General features: G+C 37.8%; 1 protein-coding gene across 5 annotated transcripts in view; it reads left to right on the forward strand.

Moving 5' to 3' along the window:
• LOC135210968 (1-acyl-sn-glycerol-3-phosphate acyltransferase delta-like) overlaps positions 1 to 13,021 on the forward strand; it is a 290,759-nt gene that overhangs the window by 161,208 nt on the left and 116,530 nt on the right. For all 5 annotated transcript variants that reach the window (XM_064243957.1, XM_064243958.1, XM_064243954.1 and 2 more), the window contains exon 5: positions 10,626 to 10,816. In XM_064243957.1, the coding sequence (XP_064100027.1) occupies positions 10,626 to 10,816 (191 nt within the window). The remainder of the gene's footprint in view (positions 1 to 10,625; positions 10,817 to 13,021) is intronic.

The following is a 13,021-nucleotide window of genomic DNA, read 5'->3' on the forward strand; positions in this document are numbered from 1 at the left end:
TGTTTTAATAACCAAGGTAAGGTTTTAATAACCAAGGTAAGGATAACAAATTACAGATGGTAAAAAGCACCTAATATGACCAAATCCATACTTTCATGGGAAAATGCAACAGGTAATGCACAGAAAAGCAAATATATTAATGTATTATGTACATGTACAGGAGTGGGTTGATGAGCAATCCAGTCCGGAACAAAAGGCAGAAAGGCAGGGATTACAAGCGAAGCAGGTAGGTGAGAGCGAGTACCAAAAGATAATTAATGGCAAAATAATAAAATTCAGATTTAGAGTTACATAACTAGGCTGTATCAGGAAAGACAATGTTCCCTGCAGCCACTGCCGAATATTTAAGGGCCTCTAGAGTTTTCAGATAGTGGCGTTTAAATACTGTCCTGGATTTCCAACCCGTATATTTTTTAAGATCCTCGAAGTTCATATGATGAAAATAATTAACTGAGGGAGCCACTGCCCGGATATCATGGACATGAGGGACTAAATCCGGATTGGTTTGTTTAATAAAATAAAGAATTTGTTGTCTGATGGCCTTCAAGGAAATGGTTGCGCCCTTTTCTCCAATAAAAAGAGGACCTGAAGACTTTTTAGAAGTTCTGTCCAGATAAGATTTTAATGTAATAACAGGACATAATGATGGGTCCTGTGGAAGAGGGACAATCTTCCATGGGGACCACCTGTTTTGTGGGTCTTTATTCTTTGCTAAGAATTTCCGATCTGGAGAGAGCAGAACTTCTCCTGACGGAAGGAAATCAATATAATTTGGCTCTCTAGAGAGAGCCGACAGTTCAGATATTCTGGCGCCTGGGGCCAGACTCATTAAAAATAGTGTTTTCCCGAGAAGGGTTACATATGAGCATGATTCGTTATCAGTATCTGAAGCCAACCTGATTACGTCATTTAAAAACCAGGAGACCGTGTGAGGGTGGTCTACCGGTCTCAGACGAGCACATGCTCTAGGGATAGACGAGAAGTACGAATCTGTTAAATCAATGTTAAAGCCAAACTGAAATATCTTTCTCAAGGCAGATTCAGTCGTAGTATTGGTACTAGCAGCTAGGCCTTTTTCGAACAGAGTTCTAAAGAACGAAATTGTCAGATTCGTAGTCATCTTCTGGACATCTGATTCTTTTAGAAAGATGGCTAGCTTCCTTACTGCCGAATCATGCTGCTTGAGTGTTGATTCTCTTTTGTTGACTCCACGAACAGGGTGTTTAGTGGGTCAATACTAGCATCCTTCTGTGCCGCAAACTTCATGAAGTCCATAAAGTTAAGGCATTCAGAATTCTTGAGGAAGCTGACACAGTCCGAGTTTGTACTATTTGAGTCAGTTTTGGGGTGGGGAATCCGTCTGGGACGGTGTTTCAACTCTAGTAGAAGAGGAAACCAATTGCTCTTAAATAGGTAAATCTTCTGCCAATTGTTCCAGTCTATGGACATCGCATCTGTGGCGAGAGCCAGAGGATCCAGATCGGGAGCCACATAACACGGAAGTTTATGATTGGACTCCGTGGCAAACAGGTCTACCTGAAGGCCCGGGATTTGTAGTGGCACTGATTTGGAAAGACTCCGGACTTCCGTCCATGGGCAGAGTCTTTTCCTTAGTATTGGCGGAATCAAGGAGATTTTGTCTCTGAATTTGTTGTTGGCTCTTTTCCGCCATACCCGATTGATATCCTTCAGTCTTGGCTTTCAACAGAACATCTGTTATTGAAGCAAACTGAAGTGAACCCAAGATTCGCTCTTGGGTACGACGAGAAGCCTGTTTGTTCTTGAGGAATTGTCTCATAGCTTTCGCTCTCTCTCTGCACTTGTTTGGCGGAAGAGATAGTTTGTGTGTGGTTAGGTCCTATTGAATTCCCAACCATTGAAAGCGAGACGCCGGAATGAGACGGGACTTTTCCTTGTTTATCTGGAAACCCAGGTAGACTAGGAATTTTATTACTTTGGCTGTTGCCTTGCGACATTCCTCGTCGTTGGTTGCCCAAATGAGCCAGTCGTCTAGGTAAGCTACTAACATCACCCCTTGGGGGGGGATGTCTGGAGGAGAGTGGATGAGTCGTGATCGCCTGGCCACAGCAACCACCGATCAGTGAATACCACTTCTCAAGAAGCCATTAACTAGCCTACTACTAAAGGGGGCAGAAGACGGTAGGCCAACTGACATCCTAAAGAGGGGCAGAAGACGGTAGGCCAACTGACATCCTAAAGGGGCAGAAGACGGTAGGCCAACTGACATCCTAAAGGGGGCAATGGCCCAGGCTACACTCAACAAAGTTCATAAAATAATAGATGAGGAATTATTGGAAGTACTGACGAAAAAGGGGGGGGGGGGGGGGAGAAAACCGCACCCAGCTAAGATCCCAGCCTAACCCTCCGAAATCGGTACAGATCTTGTCAGGTAGGCTAAGATGGCTCCTATAAGGACGTCACGAAGAGGACGTCTAGAACCTAACCCAACCCTCCAAAATCGAATCTACCGATCTGGTTAGGTAAGATAGGCCTAGCCCCTACATACGTAACAAGAGAGGAACTCTCTATTCCTGAGCCACCCTCCAAGCGAACATATCTGCCTGGTTGGTTGGCGGTACTGCGAGCCACTCAGGGTGGTGGGATATACTCAGCCCGCCTAGCCTACCCTCCAAAACCTAGCCTAGGTCTGGTCAGAAAGGCTAGGGTAGGACATCGTGAAGAACTTCCAACCTCATCACATATAGCAATACAAGAAATATACATGCATGAGCACCACGAATGAATGAGGAATCTTTACCTCTAAAACTAAACTGGCATACTGCTAGGCTAGCCTAGGACGCCTAAAACACAATACTCGCTCATAACGTAGTATGATTTTTAAATAATCAATACTTTAATATTGTCGCCCAATGAAGGCCATATCACCGTACGCACGAAAGGGAACCAACTCGGTCCTGAGTGACTGATGATAACGAAAAAGGCCCTATAATAGGTTAATAATTGTAAGGATCAAACCGTAAAAAACAAGGCTCTCAGTATACGTCAGGAACGAGACGGGCCCTATAATAGGCTAAAAACGTAAGGATAAAAAATACGAAAACAGTAGCCTATACAGTGAAGTGCTAAACAGTGAATAAAATTACACAGCGAAATAAAATTCTGATATAATCGCACACGCCGCCAACCATGCATCCAAAATGGCGGATTTGTAAGAGCGTCATACCACGCTCCCATGAACAAAGGTCTCAAAATAAGGGCCAAATATGGATGCATCGTTGCCCCAACATGTTCAAAAACAATAAATGGAATACTCAACTTAGATGAAGAAGCTTCTTGTTCAAGGGAAGACATGATGCTACACAAAAACACTTCCTTGGGACAGCAAAAACGGCGCGTGCAGACACGAGAGTGCTAATTCAGGAATGAGGGTTTCTGGCAGAGGTAGTAGTAGCGAGCGGAGAATAGACGTTGTAACGGCACCTCTCTTGAGGGGAATTTTGAGAGAGGAGTCTTCTAATTGGCAAAGCATCTGTGGTAGTGGCTTCCACTCGCCCCTGTGCTATACCGACACCCTTTAAGGGTGAGCGAGCTGGGGGTAGTAACTCCAGCATTCCATATGGCTTTTTTCTCTGGTATATTTAGCATTTATTTATACCTAGAAATGAGTGCTATAAGGAACATTTCACTGGCCGACACAGGTCGAGCCCAGAAAACGATCCCTTTGCTCAAAAACCGTAGCCTGGGATACTGAACAACGTGTGCGTAAGGCAAGACGGGAGCGTCCCTAACTACGCACCCCTCCCTCCCTCTCTCTTCACTAATTATGCTAATATCGCGTATATTATGATATTCTGTAAACATATTAGAGCAAATTTTCTTTGTATGTTACCAAGATGTTTTGCTACTCTTTTCCTCAGCGGCATGATGAAATTCTTGATGAAACAAAGATAAACATACGTAAAAGCAAGCGAATGTCAGAGGTGAAACTCAAACGTGTACACTACAAGAGGTTTCTCGTCGCACTGGAAGGTGTTAAACTGACTAAGTTCCCTCCTGCCGCCTCATGGAATTTCTACAGATGCCATTGCTCATAATGTCTTTGACAATAATTATCAAAATTTATGATAACAGAAGAAATATTGCATTTTCTTGTACGGATTAATGTTTTTGGCTTATCGACTTACGTTTACTAATTACCCTGTAACTATGAAAGTAAGAGGAATTTTGATGAAGTATTTCGTGTACGTATTCTCCATTGCCAAATGAAGCTCCATGAATTTTTTCATGACTGCATTTTCGCCTATACCCCTATATATAAGGGTTCCAGCCGACCCCCCTAAGGCTACATTTTACAGTGACCTGTAAGTATTCCAATGTAACCTCCTCGTTGGGAAGAAGAGGATACTTCTCTTTCCTGTTGGGGCAATTAAAACTTAATCAGATTGGTTAAACGTAGAACATCTTTGTCAAAGGTTAATCTAGGAAGAGGCAAAGTTAACCTTTTGTTTTGTGGTTTTTAGGAAACATAGATGTCGTTGTCAAAGGTTAAGCCTGGTGGGAACAAAATTAACCTTAGTTTTGTTGTTTTAGAAAACCTAGCTGTCTTTGCCAATGGTTAAGCTTGAAGGCAAAGTTAACTTTTGTTTTGTGGTTTTAGAAAACCTAGAATGTATTTGTGAAGGTTAGAGGTCCTCCATGACGTATTTGATTAGGCTAGTGCATGAGAACTGGCTCCATATTTTCTACCTTTATTGAAGGTAAACATTCATAATGAGAGCAGCAGTTGTAACTTCATTTAGTGTTAAGTCCATTTGTCGCTTCAGAATAGGATTGATGTGGTGCAGTAGAAGTGCAATTCGGTTTTTTACCCGCTCACTACCTTAAGTACTATACAGAATTGTGTTTGAAAACAGAAAGGCCCTTAATCCACTACTAGTAGTTGGTAGTCTTTTCCTGAACCAAAAAAAAAGTGTAATTCTATGGCCCTTTTGTTTAAATCCTGGGTTTTAATATTTTGGGGAGCATGAAGGTACAAATTTTGTATAGGAGCATACATTTATATCGTAAAGCTATTTATTTTAAGTGAATGTTGTTTTATAGGACTTTTGGACCCAGGCACAGGGGTCCCTCATACCACTTGTGTTTCATTCTGGCTGAATCGAAGCAGTTTTCTCCGCAAGGCTGCTCTCTGCTGCACATGTATGAGAGCCTTGCTCCCTGAATGGAATCTAACTTCTGGTGGTAGTAAAGTCCAGAAAGGACTCCAGATCAGGTGAGAATGTTTGAGTTTCATGCAAGAAACCTTTAGCTCGAATGGCTGAGCAGATTTTTGTCTAGCTGCACTACTCACCGTCCTGTTCTTAATGAGGGAATCAGCTAACTTTAACATAGGTAAGATTGATCCCAAATAATATTAATTTTCATAATGAAATTTATTATATTTGGATACTTAACTATTAAAGTAGACCCACCCAACCTCCCCACTACTTGGTGGGCTGTCAAAGAGAATTCTGACAAGAGCTAAGAGATTCAAAACACACCTTGTGGAGAACAGGTAAACTAGACAGTCATCCAGACAACCATTCAATATTTTGTTTGAATGCCAACTCGCCTAATCTGCGTGGAGGTATGGCTAACTTTAACAGTAGGTAAGTACAGTAGGGCCTCGATAATCGTGGGGGATAGGGCCCAGAACCCCGTGATAAGTAAATACCCGTGTTATCCTGGTACCCCCCTCAAAAATTGCTTTAAACTGCCTATTTTAATAAGTAACCCACCCAAGACCACTATTTCAATGTTTATAACTGCCTACTTCAGTTCAAGCACCAAATATGTCTTCAACTCTCACCTTAAAGTAAATTCAAGACAGTTTCAAAGTTATTCTTTCCTATCTTCAATTTCCCCTTCATCAGATCAGCAAACAAAAGTATATTACCTATAACAATTCCTTTCCATTTTCATGATTTGGCTGCTGCACCAAACTAAAAGTACATAGTACATCTATTTCGTGAATGAACATATTTATGATAAAAAAAACATGATTTACTGTAATGATTACAGCACCCAACTATAATATCATTGTATAAACAGCAAAATACAGCAGCAATAATCTGTTTTTGTCTTGTTTACGTTTAGAATGGACGTTTATTACCGAAAGAATTATTTTGGAAAACAATTGTTGCCAAAAGAAACTAATTTATTAATGGAATTATTATAATGGACGTTTATTACCGAAAGAATTATTTTGGAAAACAATTGTTGCCAAAAGAAACTAATTTATTAATGGAATTATTATTTTTAACTTTGTACATAATAGTCTATGATATTATGATACAGTAATTCATATTTCATTGAGAGAGAGAGAGAGAGAGAGAGAGAGCAGCTTAGGAGGAGAGTTATTGTTGAATAGCTTGAGAGCAGCTTGGGAAGAGAGTAACTTGACTAGCTTAGCTCGAGAATAACAATGAAATTTGTATTTTAAATATTTTTATGGTGATAAGAAATGAAACATCGATAGTGATAAGATATTCTCTTGTATACTGTTATAATGTGATAATCATTGAGTCAACTATAAAAGTTGTATTGAAGCACATTTTCGTAAATCACAGAAAGAATAAAAATATGGCAACACCTTTGTACCTACAATTGTCAGGAACCATCTAGTTCTTTTATTACGACAATAATAGATTAGTACTATTATAGTTTTTTCTGTAAGTGATGAGAGAGAGAGAGAGAGAGAGAGAGAGAGAGAGAGAGAGAGAGAGAGAGAGAGAGAGAGATTTTGCTATTTACATTCATAGTATTTGAAAATGTGTTTATCCTAAAAATGCATTTAGTCATGAAAAGAAGAAGAAAACGCAGTAATTAGTGAATCTTGCTCTATGATAAAATTCAGGATTTTGTTAATTTTCCGGGATATAGTATTTGGGCTCCAAAAAAAAGTAAGTAAAGTGATTTATGATAGAGTTTAGAGGATACTTATGTAAAATACAATGTAGTTTGTAAAACGGTGTAACCACTATCACATTATGTAGAAATAGTATGTACAAATGAGACTGTAGGTTTGGTGACGTCACGGTGATCATACTTATTTTTTTCGTGAATGAATATACATTTATGATAAAAAATAGTTACTGTACTGCTTACAGTACCGTACTGTAATATTAATGTAATCACATCAAAATAAAGTAATCAGTGCATACTGTAAACTTGTAAAGTGTATTTTTGTCTTTTGAAAAATGCATTCCCCAAGGAATTATTCCTTGAAGAGGCTTTTTAGTATGAAGATAAGCCAATAATATATAAGATATGCGTTTTGTTATGAATATATGACAATAATATATAAAGTAAAAATGGTTTTATTACGTTTACGCTTCATCGCCGATCGCAAACAACAATACGATAATCTATGACAATTATTGTTTGTATGACTGCAGTGTTCAGAGAAGTTGATTACGTTATACCAAGACAATAATGAAGTTCGAATTGAAAATTAATGTTTTCCTAAATGTTATTAATACTGTAATAACACTACTACTATTAACATTTCTAAAAATGTTAAGAATGACAAAGCTCGCTGTGAAGTGTAACTCAATGTGTACATTTCTGCTGGCCACTCAACTACAAGTTGATGTCAATGATGTGGAATTATTCCATGAATAGGCTATATATTATGAAGATATGCCAATAATATATAAGGTGAGAATGGTTTTATTACCTTTATTGTCAGTTAATATCATAATGTGAATCTGTTAATGCATTTGCTGGTTATCGGAACCAGACGAGGCTTAGCCTACCATGGACAAGCTTGTGATGCTGGGATTCATACCAGTGATATAGCTAGACTGAGAAGTGGTCCAAGGAAAAACCCGTGATTAACTGAATCCGTGATTGCTGATCCGCGACTAAGCGAGTCCCCACTTTATCCAAACAATAAATTTAATTATGAAAATTTATATTATTTATTCATTATCATGACTTGGCAGGGCTAACAGGTAACCTATGCCTTGCTTGAAGCTGATATACTTTACACTGGAAATTCTAGCAATCTAAAAAACTTATTTGCTCTGATTCTTGATAAGGTGCTCTCTACTGTATGATGAAAGAACAAATAAATCAGTGAGAACTAAGTATTATTGCTGAATTTTACATTCAGTGTCTGAATTCTACAGCTTATTTAACAGCATATCAGAAAGAATACTATTAATACCTGTAGCTTACTTAACAACTTTGAATTTTTCGTTAAGAAGGCATATCTCCTTCAGGTTCTAAAACATTTTGCTTTGCCATTTAAAGGTACCTTTATCACAGTAGCAATTGAGGATCAGTGGGAGGTTCTGTGTAACTACTTACAAACAGCATACGTATTAAGAAAACTTGAGTCATGTCAAAGTCCTGTTTCAATTAAATCTCAGATAATAGTCCTAAAACCATGCCATATTTGAAGAGTTGTCTCAGTGCAGTAGCATAAGTATGGAAGTATAGATTTTAGTAAGGGTTATATTAGCTGTACCCCACTGATTCTTTTTACATGATATCACAGTACCATAATGTTATTAGAAATTAGTATCTGCATGCTGTTAAGTGCAATAACTTTAGAACTTGGAAATCCAGGAGGTAATAATTTTTCAAATAATTTGAATATAGTGAAAAGTGTACTAATGGTTATGTAGAAGATTTTTTTAAATACTGTAAGGCTTTAGTCACACCAGTAATAACTGGAAATGTGTGGTGCATGTACCATTTTTATTAAAAAAGCTGCCACACCAGTAACAGATAAAAGCAGGAAAACTATATTTAAGGAAGATAGTACGTACTGTATGTATATATTTGATTGTACTGTATGTATAGATTTGATTGGTCTTGGACCATAATATCAAAAAATATTCCATATTGAAGTAAAGTTCTTCATATCATTCAGACATAAACCAAAAATCAGCAAAAGGAGAGCTGGAGGACCTGACTTGATGCAACTCCATCAACAGTACCTATGGAAGAGGTGTTTTGTTCATTTAACTGCCAGCAGAGTTCAGTACTGTACTAGATTTTGAATGATATATGTACAGGGTCTTTTCTTTCAAAAGTTGCAAGAAAGAGATAATCATATATTTAAGATTATTTTTATGAAATAATGGAGCATCACATGAGACATATAACTTGAATTTGTAACTCATCTCTGTGATAGAATTTTAAAGTGGAATGGAACGATTACAAGAGCCATAGTTGAAGTAAATTATGGGATGTGTAATTGCATAGCACTACCTACATACAATCTAGAATTTGCCAGTACAACGGCCTCGGAGGAAAGGGAAGGCAAAGGAAGCTAAATATAGTTTAATGAATCCATGATTAATGCAGTATATATTTCTCTAAAAAATTTAGTGTGCAAATAACACTATTTTGATTTTGTTATCTTAAAGCAGAAGTATCATTATGTATATAATGAGATGCAATAGTTTGCAGCAGTTGAATGTACCTATAGGGTTCTTTACATTTGTTATTTTCATTTTGATTGCAGATAAGCTTAGCTCTCAAATATTTGTACTACTCTTGATTATGTATTATGTAGAAATCATATTGAAAATAGATACATTTTGTGCTACATATTTAATTCAATATACATATCTTGAATGATTTTATACTACGTACTATTATGTACTTTCACAATTTTTTGTGTTATGTAAATTGCTTACTGTTCATAATGCACACGTGTTGTGCAGACCATAAAACTGAGCACTGTGTACTATGTGTATACAACCTGCCATCCTCTCTCACAAGTAGCACTTACTTCACTCATTTTGACATTTGTAGTTACAGAAGTATCATTGTACCAGTTCATTGATAATATTTTACTCGTTTATATCTACCTTATCTACTATAGTATATGTGGCGTTTCTATTATGAAAATCCTCATGATTTTCTGAGCAGTTATTTTATGTTATATATTTACCCCTTCTTATTCATCTTCATGCACTTCCTTCACAGCATGCAAGACAAATTTATTTAATACGTACTAAAAATTTAATGACTACATACTTAAAATATGACTGCATGCAATGGAAAAACAATAGGATATATTATAAAGACAATATTCTAATATTGTCCTCATGTTTCTGGTGTTGTACCCCTCTAGAACATAACCCTCACATCATCTGAGGTACCATTATAACTATCAAGCTATATTAGAAACTCCTATAGCTGGTTCACTCGAGGTAGATTCTGGGATGAGCCGTATGCTTACGAGACGTTTGTTTGGCGGCCGCTATTGGCTGGTACCAGGAGGTAGGCAGCTACCGGCCAATCAGCGCCCGCCAAACAAACGTTTCGTAGGCATAGGGCTCGCCCAAGAATCTACCTTAAGTGAACCAGCTATAGGACATTGTGATCTTATTGACCACTTATTGTTGATTGTATGAACTTGTGCTTTGATTGTTCCACAGTGATATTTCTAGTTTAAAATTTGGGAGGCTGGAAGAATAAAATTCATTAGACTTTTATCTTTGTCAAGCACCCCATCCCTTCTAATACTTATATGAATACTCTCTCCCATGTACAGTGTATTAATTCTGCATATTAGTGTTGTCATTCTGTCATTGTCAGTGTAAGTAATTTAGCTAATGCTGTTATTGTTGTCACTACTTCAGATGCTTTTGTTTGCCGAGGGTACCAGATTCACCCCAGCCAAGCATGCGGCAAGTATGGAATTTGCCCGCAAGAAAGGCTTGCCCGAATTGAAGCGACATTTGATTCCTCGTACCCGTGGCTTCATCCAGTGTGTCCAGTCCCTTAAGGGCCACTTTCCAGTCATTTATGATGTCACAGTTGGCTTTAATACGTAAGTTAGAATATTAACTTGCTATTTTAAGATGTAATGAAATTTAAGATTACATATTGCATTAACTGTCATAATTCAGTATTGTTTATGAAAATGAAAAATGTTTGGCTGCTACTTTTCATTCAAACAGGACACTCACAAAGCTACACTACTATGTTTTTCCAAGATATCAGAATGTAGTGTTTGTGGAATTTTGTATATACTAAACACTTTGTATGCAAGAAACTTTGAACTGTGATGTCATAAAGATGTTAATCTTGCCAGATTTAAAAAACAAATTCAAGTGGATTTCAAGTCCCTTACCATGCAAGACTATGAAAAGAAATTTATTGCTAATAGATAATAGCTTTTTCACATTGCTCAAGTTTTACGAGTTTAATTTGAAAATTTCTTTTCAAGCTGGAACATATTAATCCCCTAATTAGTATAAGTGGATATCACAAGCCTTGGTTCATATCCCTTTACTTGACTGGGAACTGACATCCCTGTATGTGATTAATAATGCAGGTGATAACTGCAAAACGATAGAATGCCCTTCCTTTGTAGTCTGTCAATACTGTGAACCACTATCTCCTTTCCATCATGTGAAGAGTGTTGAAAAATGTTAAAATTGTTTGGAAACATAAAGTGCTGTTAGGGAAGACTGCAGTTGCTGTGTTAAAATTTGAAGAAAGTGCAGTTCTATCCATGGAATTATTTAAGGATTAGTTGTAGAGATATAGTTTGTGTCGTTAACAGAAATGTATTAGTATCTCTTCAGCTCCTGCATTTGTGTGTGATGGTTGTTTAATGGCTCTCATTTTGTCAAGTATTGAATACTTTTTTCCTTTTGTTATGTTGTTTTTGTCATATGTAAAACCATTTCCTTTCTTCAGTAACCACCATAAATGTGGCAAGAGGGTAACTGCAGCTTGTTGAAGTTTAATTTTCTATTCGAGGACATTTATTAGTTTAATGTAATTCTCTTTTAGAATTGGAATATCACTTAATTTTACATAACAGGTAGCAGTCAAGTCAGCATTATTTTTTTTTTCATCACTAATTTTGTTTGCGACATTGGTGTTGTCTATATCCATGCCAGTAACTTGAAGAGTAGTATATAAAAAACTTACTTGTACCACTCAGTCAAAACTTGGATATAAGAATGTGTGATGGAATTGTAGAAATTGGGATATAGTAACCGTATTCTTCCAGGTTCATTAATTGTGTGCAAATGGTAATAATGAGTGTGTATACAGTATAACCCTGCCTAACCCATTGGGCACACTTCAAGTAGGTTTTCTGTGTCTTCTAAGCATTTATGATAATTCATTTGAGTTCAGATATTTCACTAGGTTTGCATTCAAGTCTTTTTGTCATAGAAACATGGTAACATTTACTACTTGCAAAAAATGTACTCTGGATACTTAGGGTTTCTTAAAATTTTGAGGGTGCGTTCCTTTTAGTGCTTCCTCCTAGGTGCTTGTGGTGGGCAGCATTAAAGATTCTCCACCATCCCCCATAAGGTTCTCCTGCTCCTCGGGCCCTGGCATCGTCGCTACTCGAATGGCTTCGATGAGGGGTTCGGCGACTTCCGCTGGCACGGCCGTTGTTGCTGTGGCTCCCGAAAAAGCAGGGAGCACAACCTAGCGTCCAGCACGTATGGCTGTCCTTTGGGCGCGTTTTTGCTGAACCCTGCGACCCACTTCTGGAGAGCTATACCTCGCTTCGTGGCGGGTAGCCGGATCCGCCTGTAAGAGAAAACTCGGGTTAGAGTTTCATCTGGAAGGAAGAATTATATTAAATATATAATTTTAATGTATAAACGTATGTCAAGCATATAACACCTTTTGGTTATAATGTAATGCATAATCGTAAGTCAATCTTATAACATCTTTTATTTAAGTGTTACGTACCTGCTCTTCAGACAAGGTTAGAACCATGTCGTAACAAACGGTGCAGGCGTCCGGATGCCAGACCACGTAGTTGTCGAAGGGAACTGCGCAGTTAGCATGCGAGCGACAAACTATGTGTCCGTACAATTTGCCCAGCGAAGTGTGGCAACCCTCCGACTGACAATGGACCGTTTGTAATAGAAAGTGTACATGAGTCCCGAGCTTCGAGACGGGGATAACTCCGAAGAGTACATGCACCTTATTCTAGTAGTTAAGCTTAAATTTATATGTGATAAAAGCCTACATAGAATAAAAACACTTTATTACGTAT

Source organism: Macrobrachium nipponense, chromosome 4, assembly GCF_015104395.2.
Source record: "Macrobrachium nipponense isolate FS-2020 chromosome 4, ASM1510439v2, whole genome shotgun sequence".
NCBI classification, from domain to species: domain Eukaryota; kingdom Metazoa; phylum Arthropoda; class Malacostraca; order Decapoda; family Palaemonidae; genus Macrobrachium; species Macrobrachium nipponense.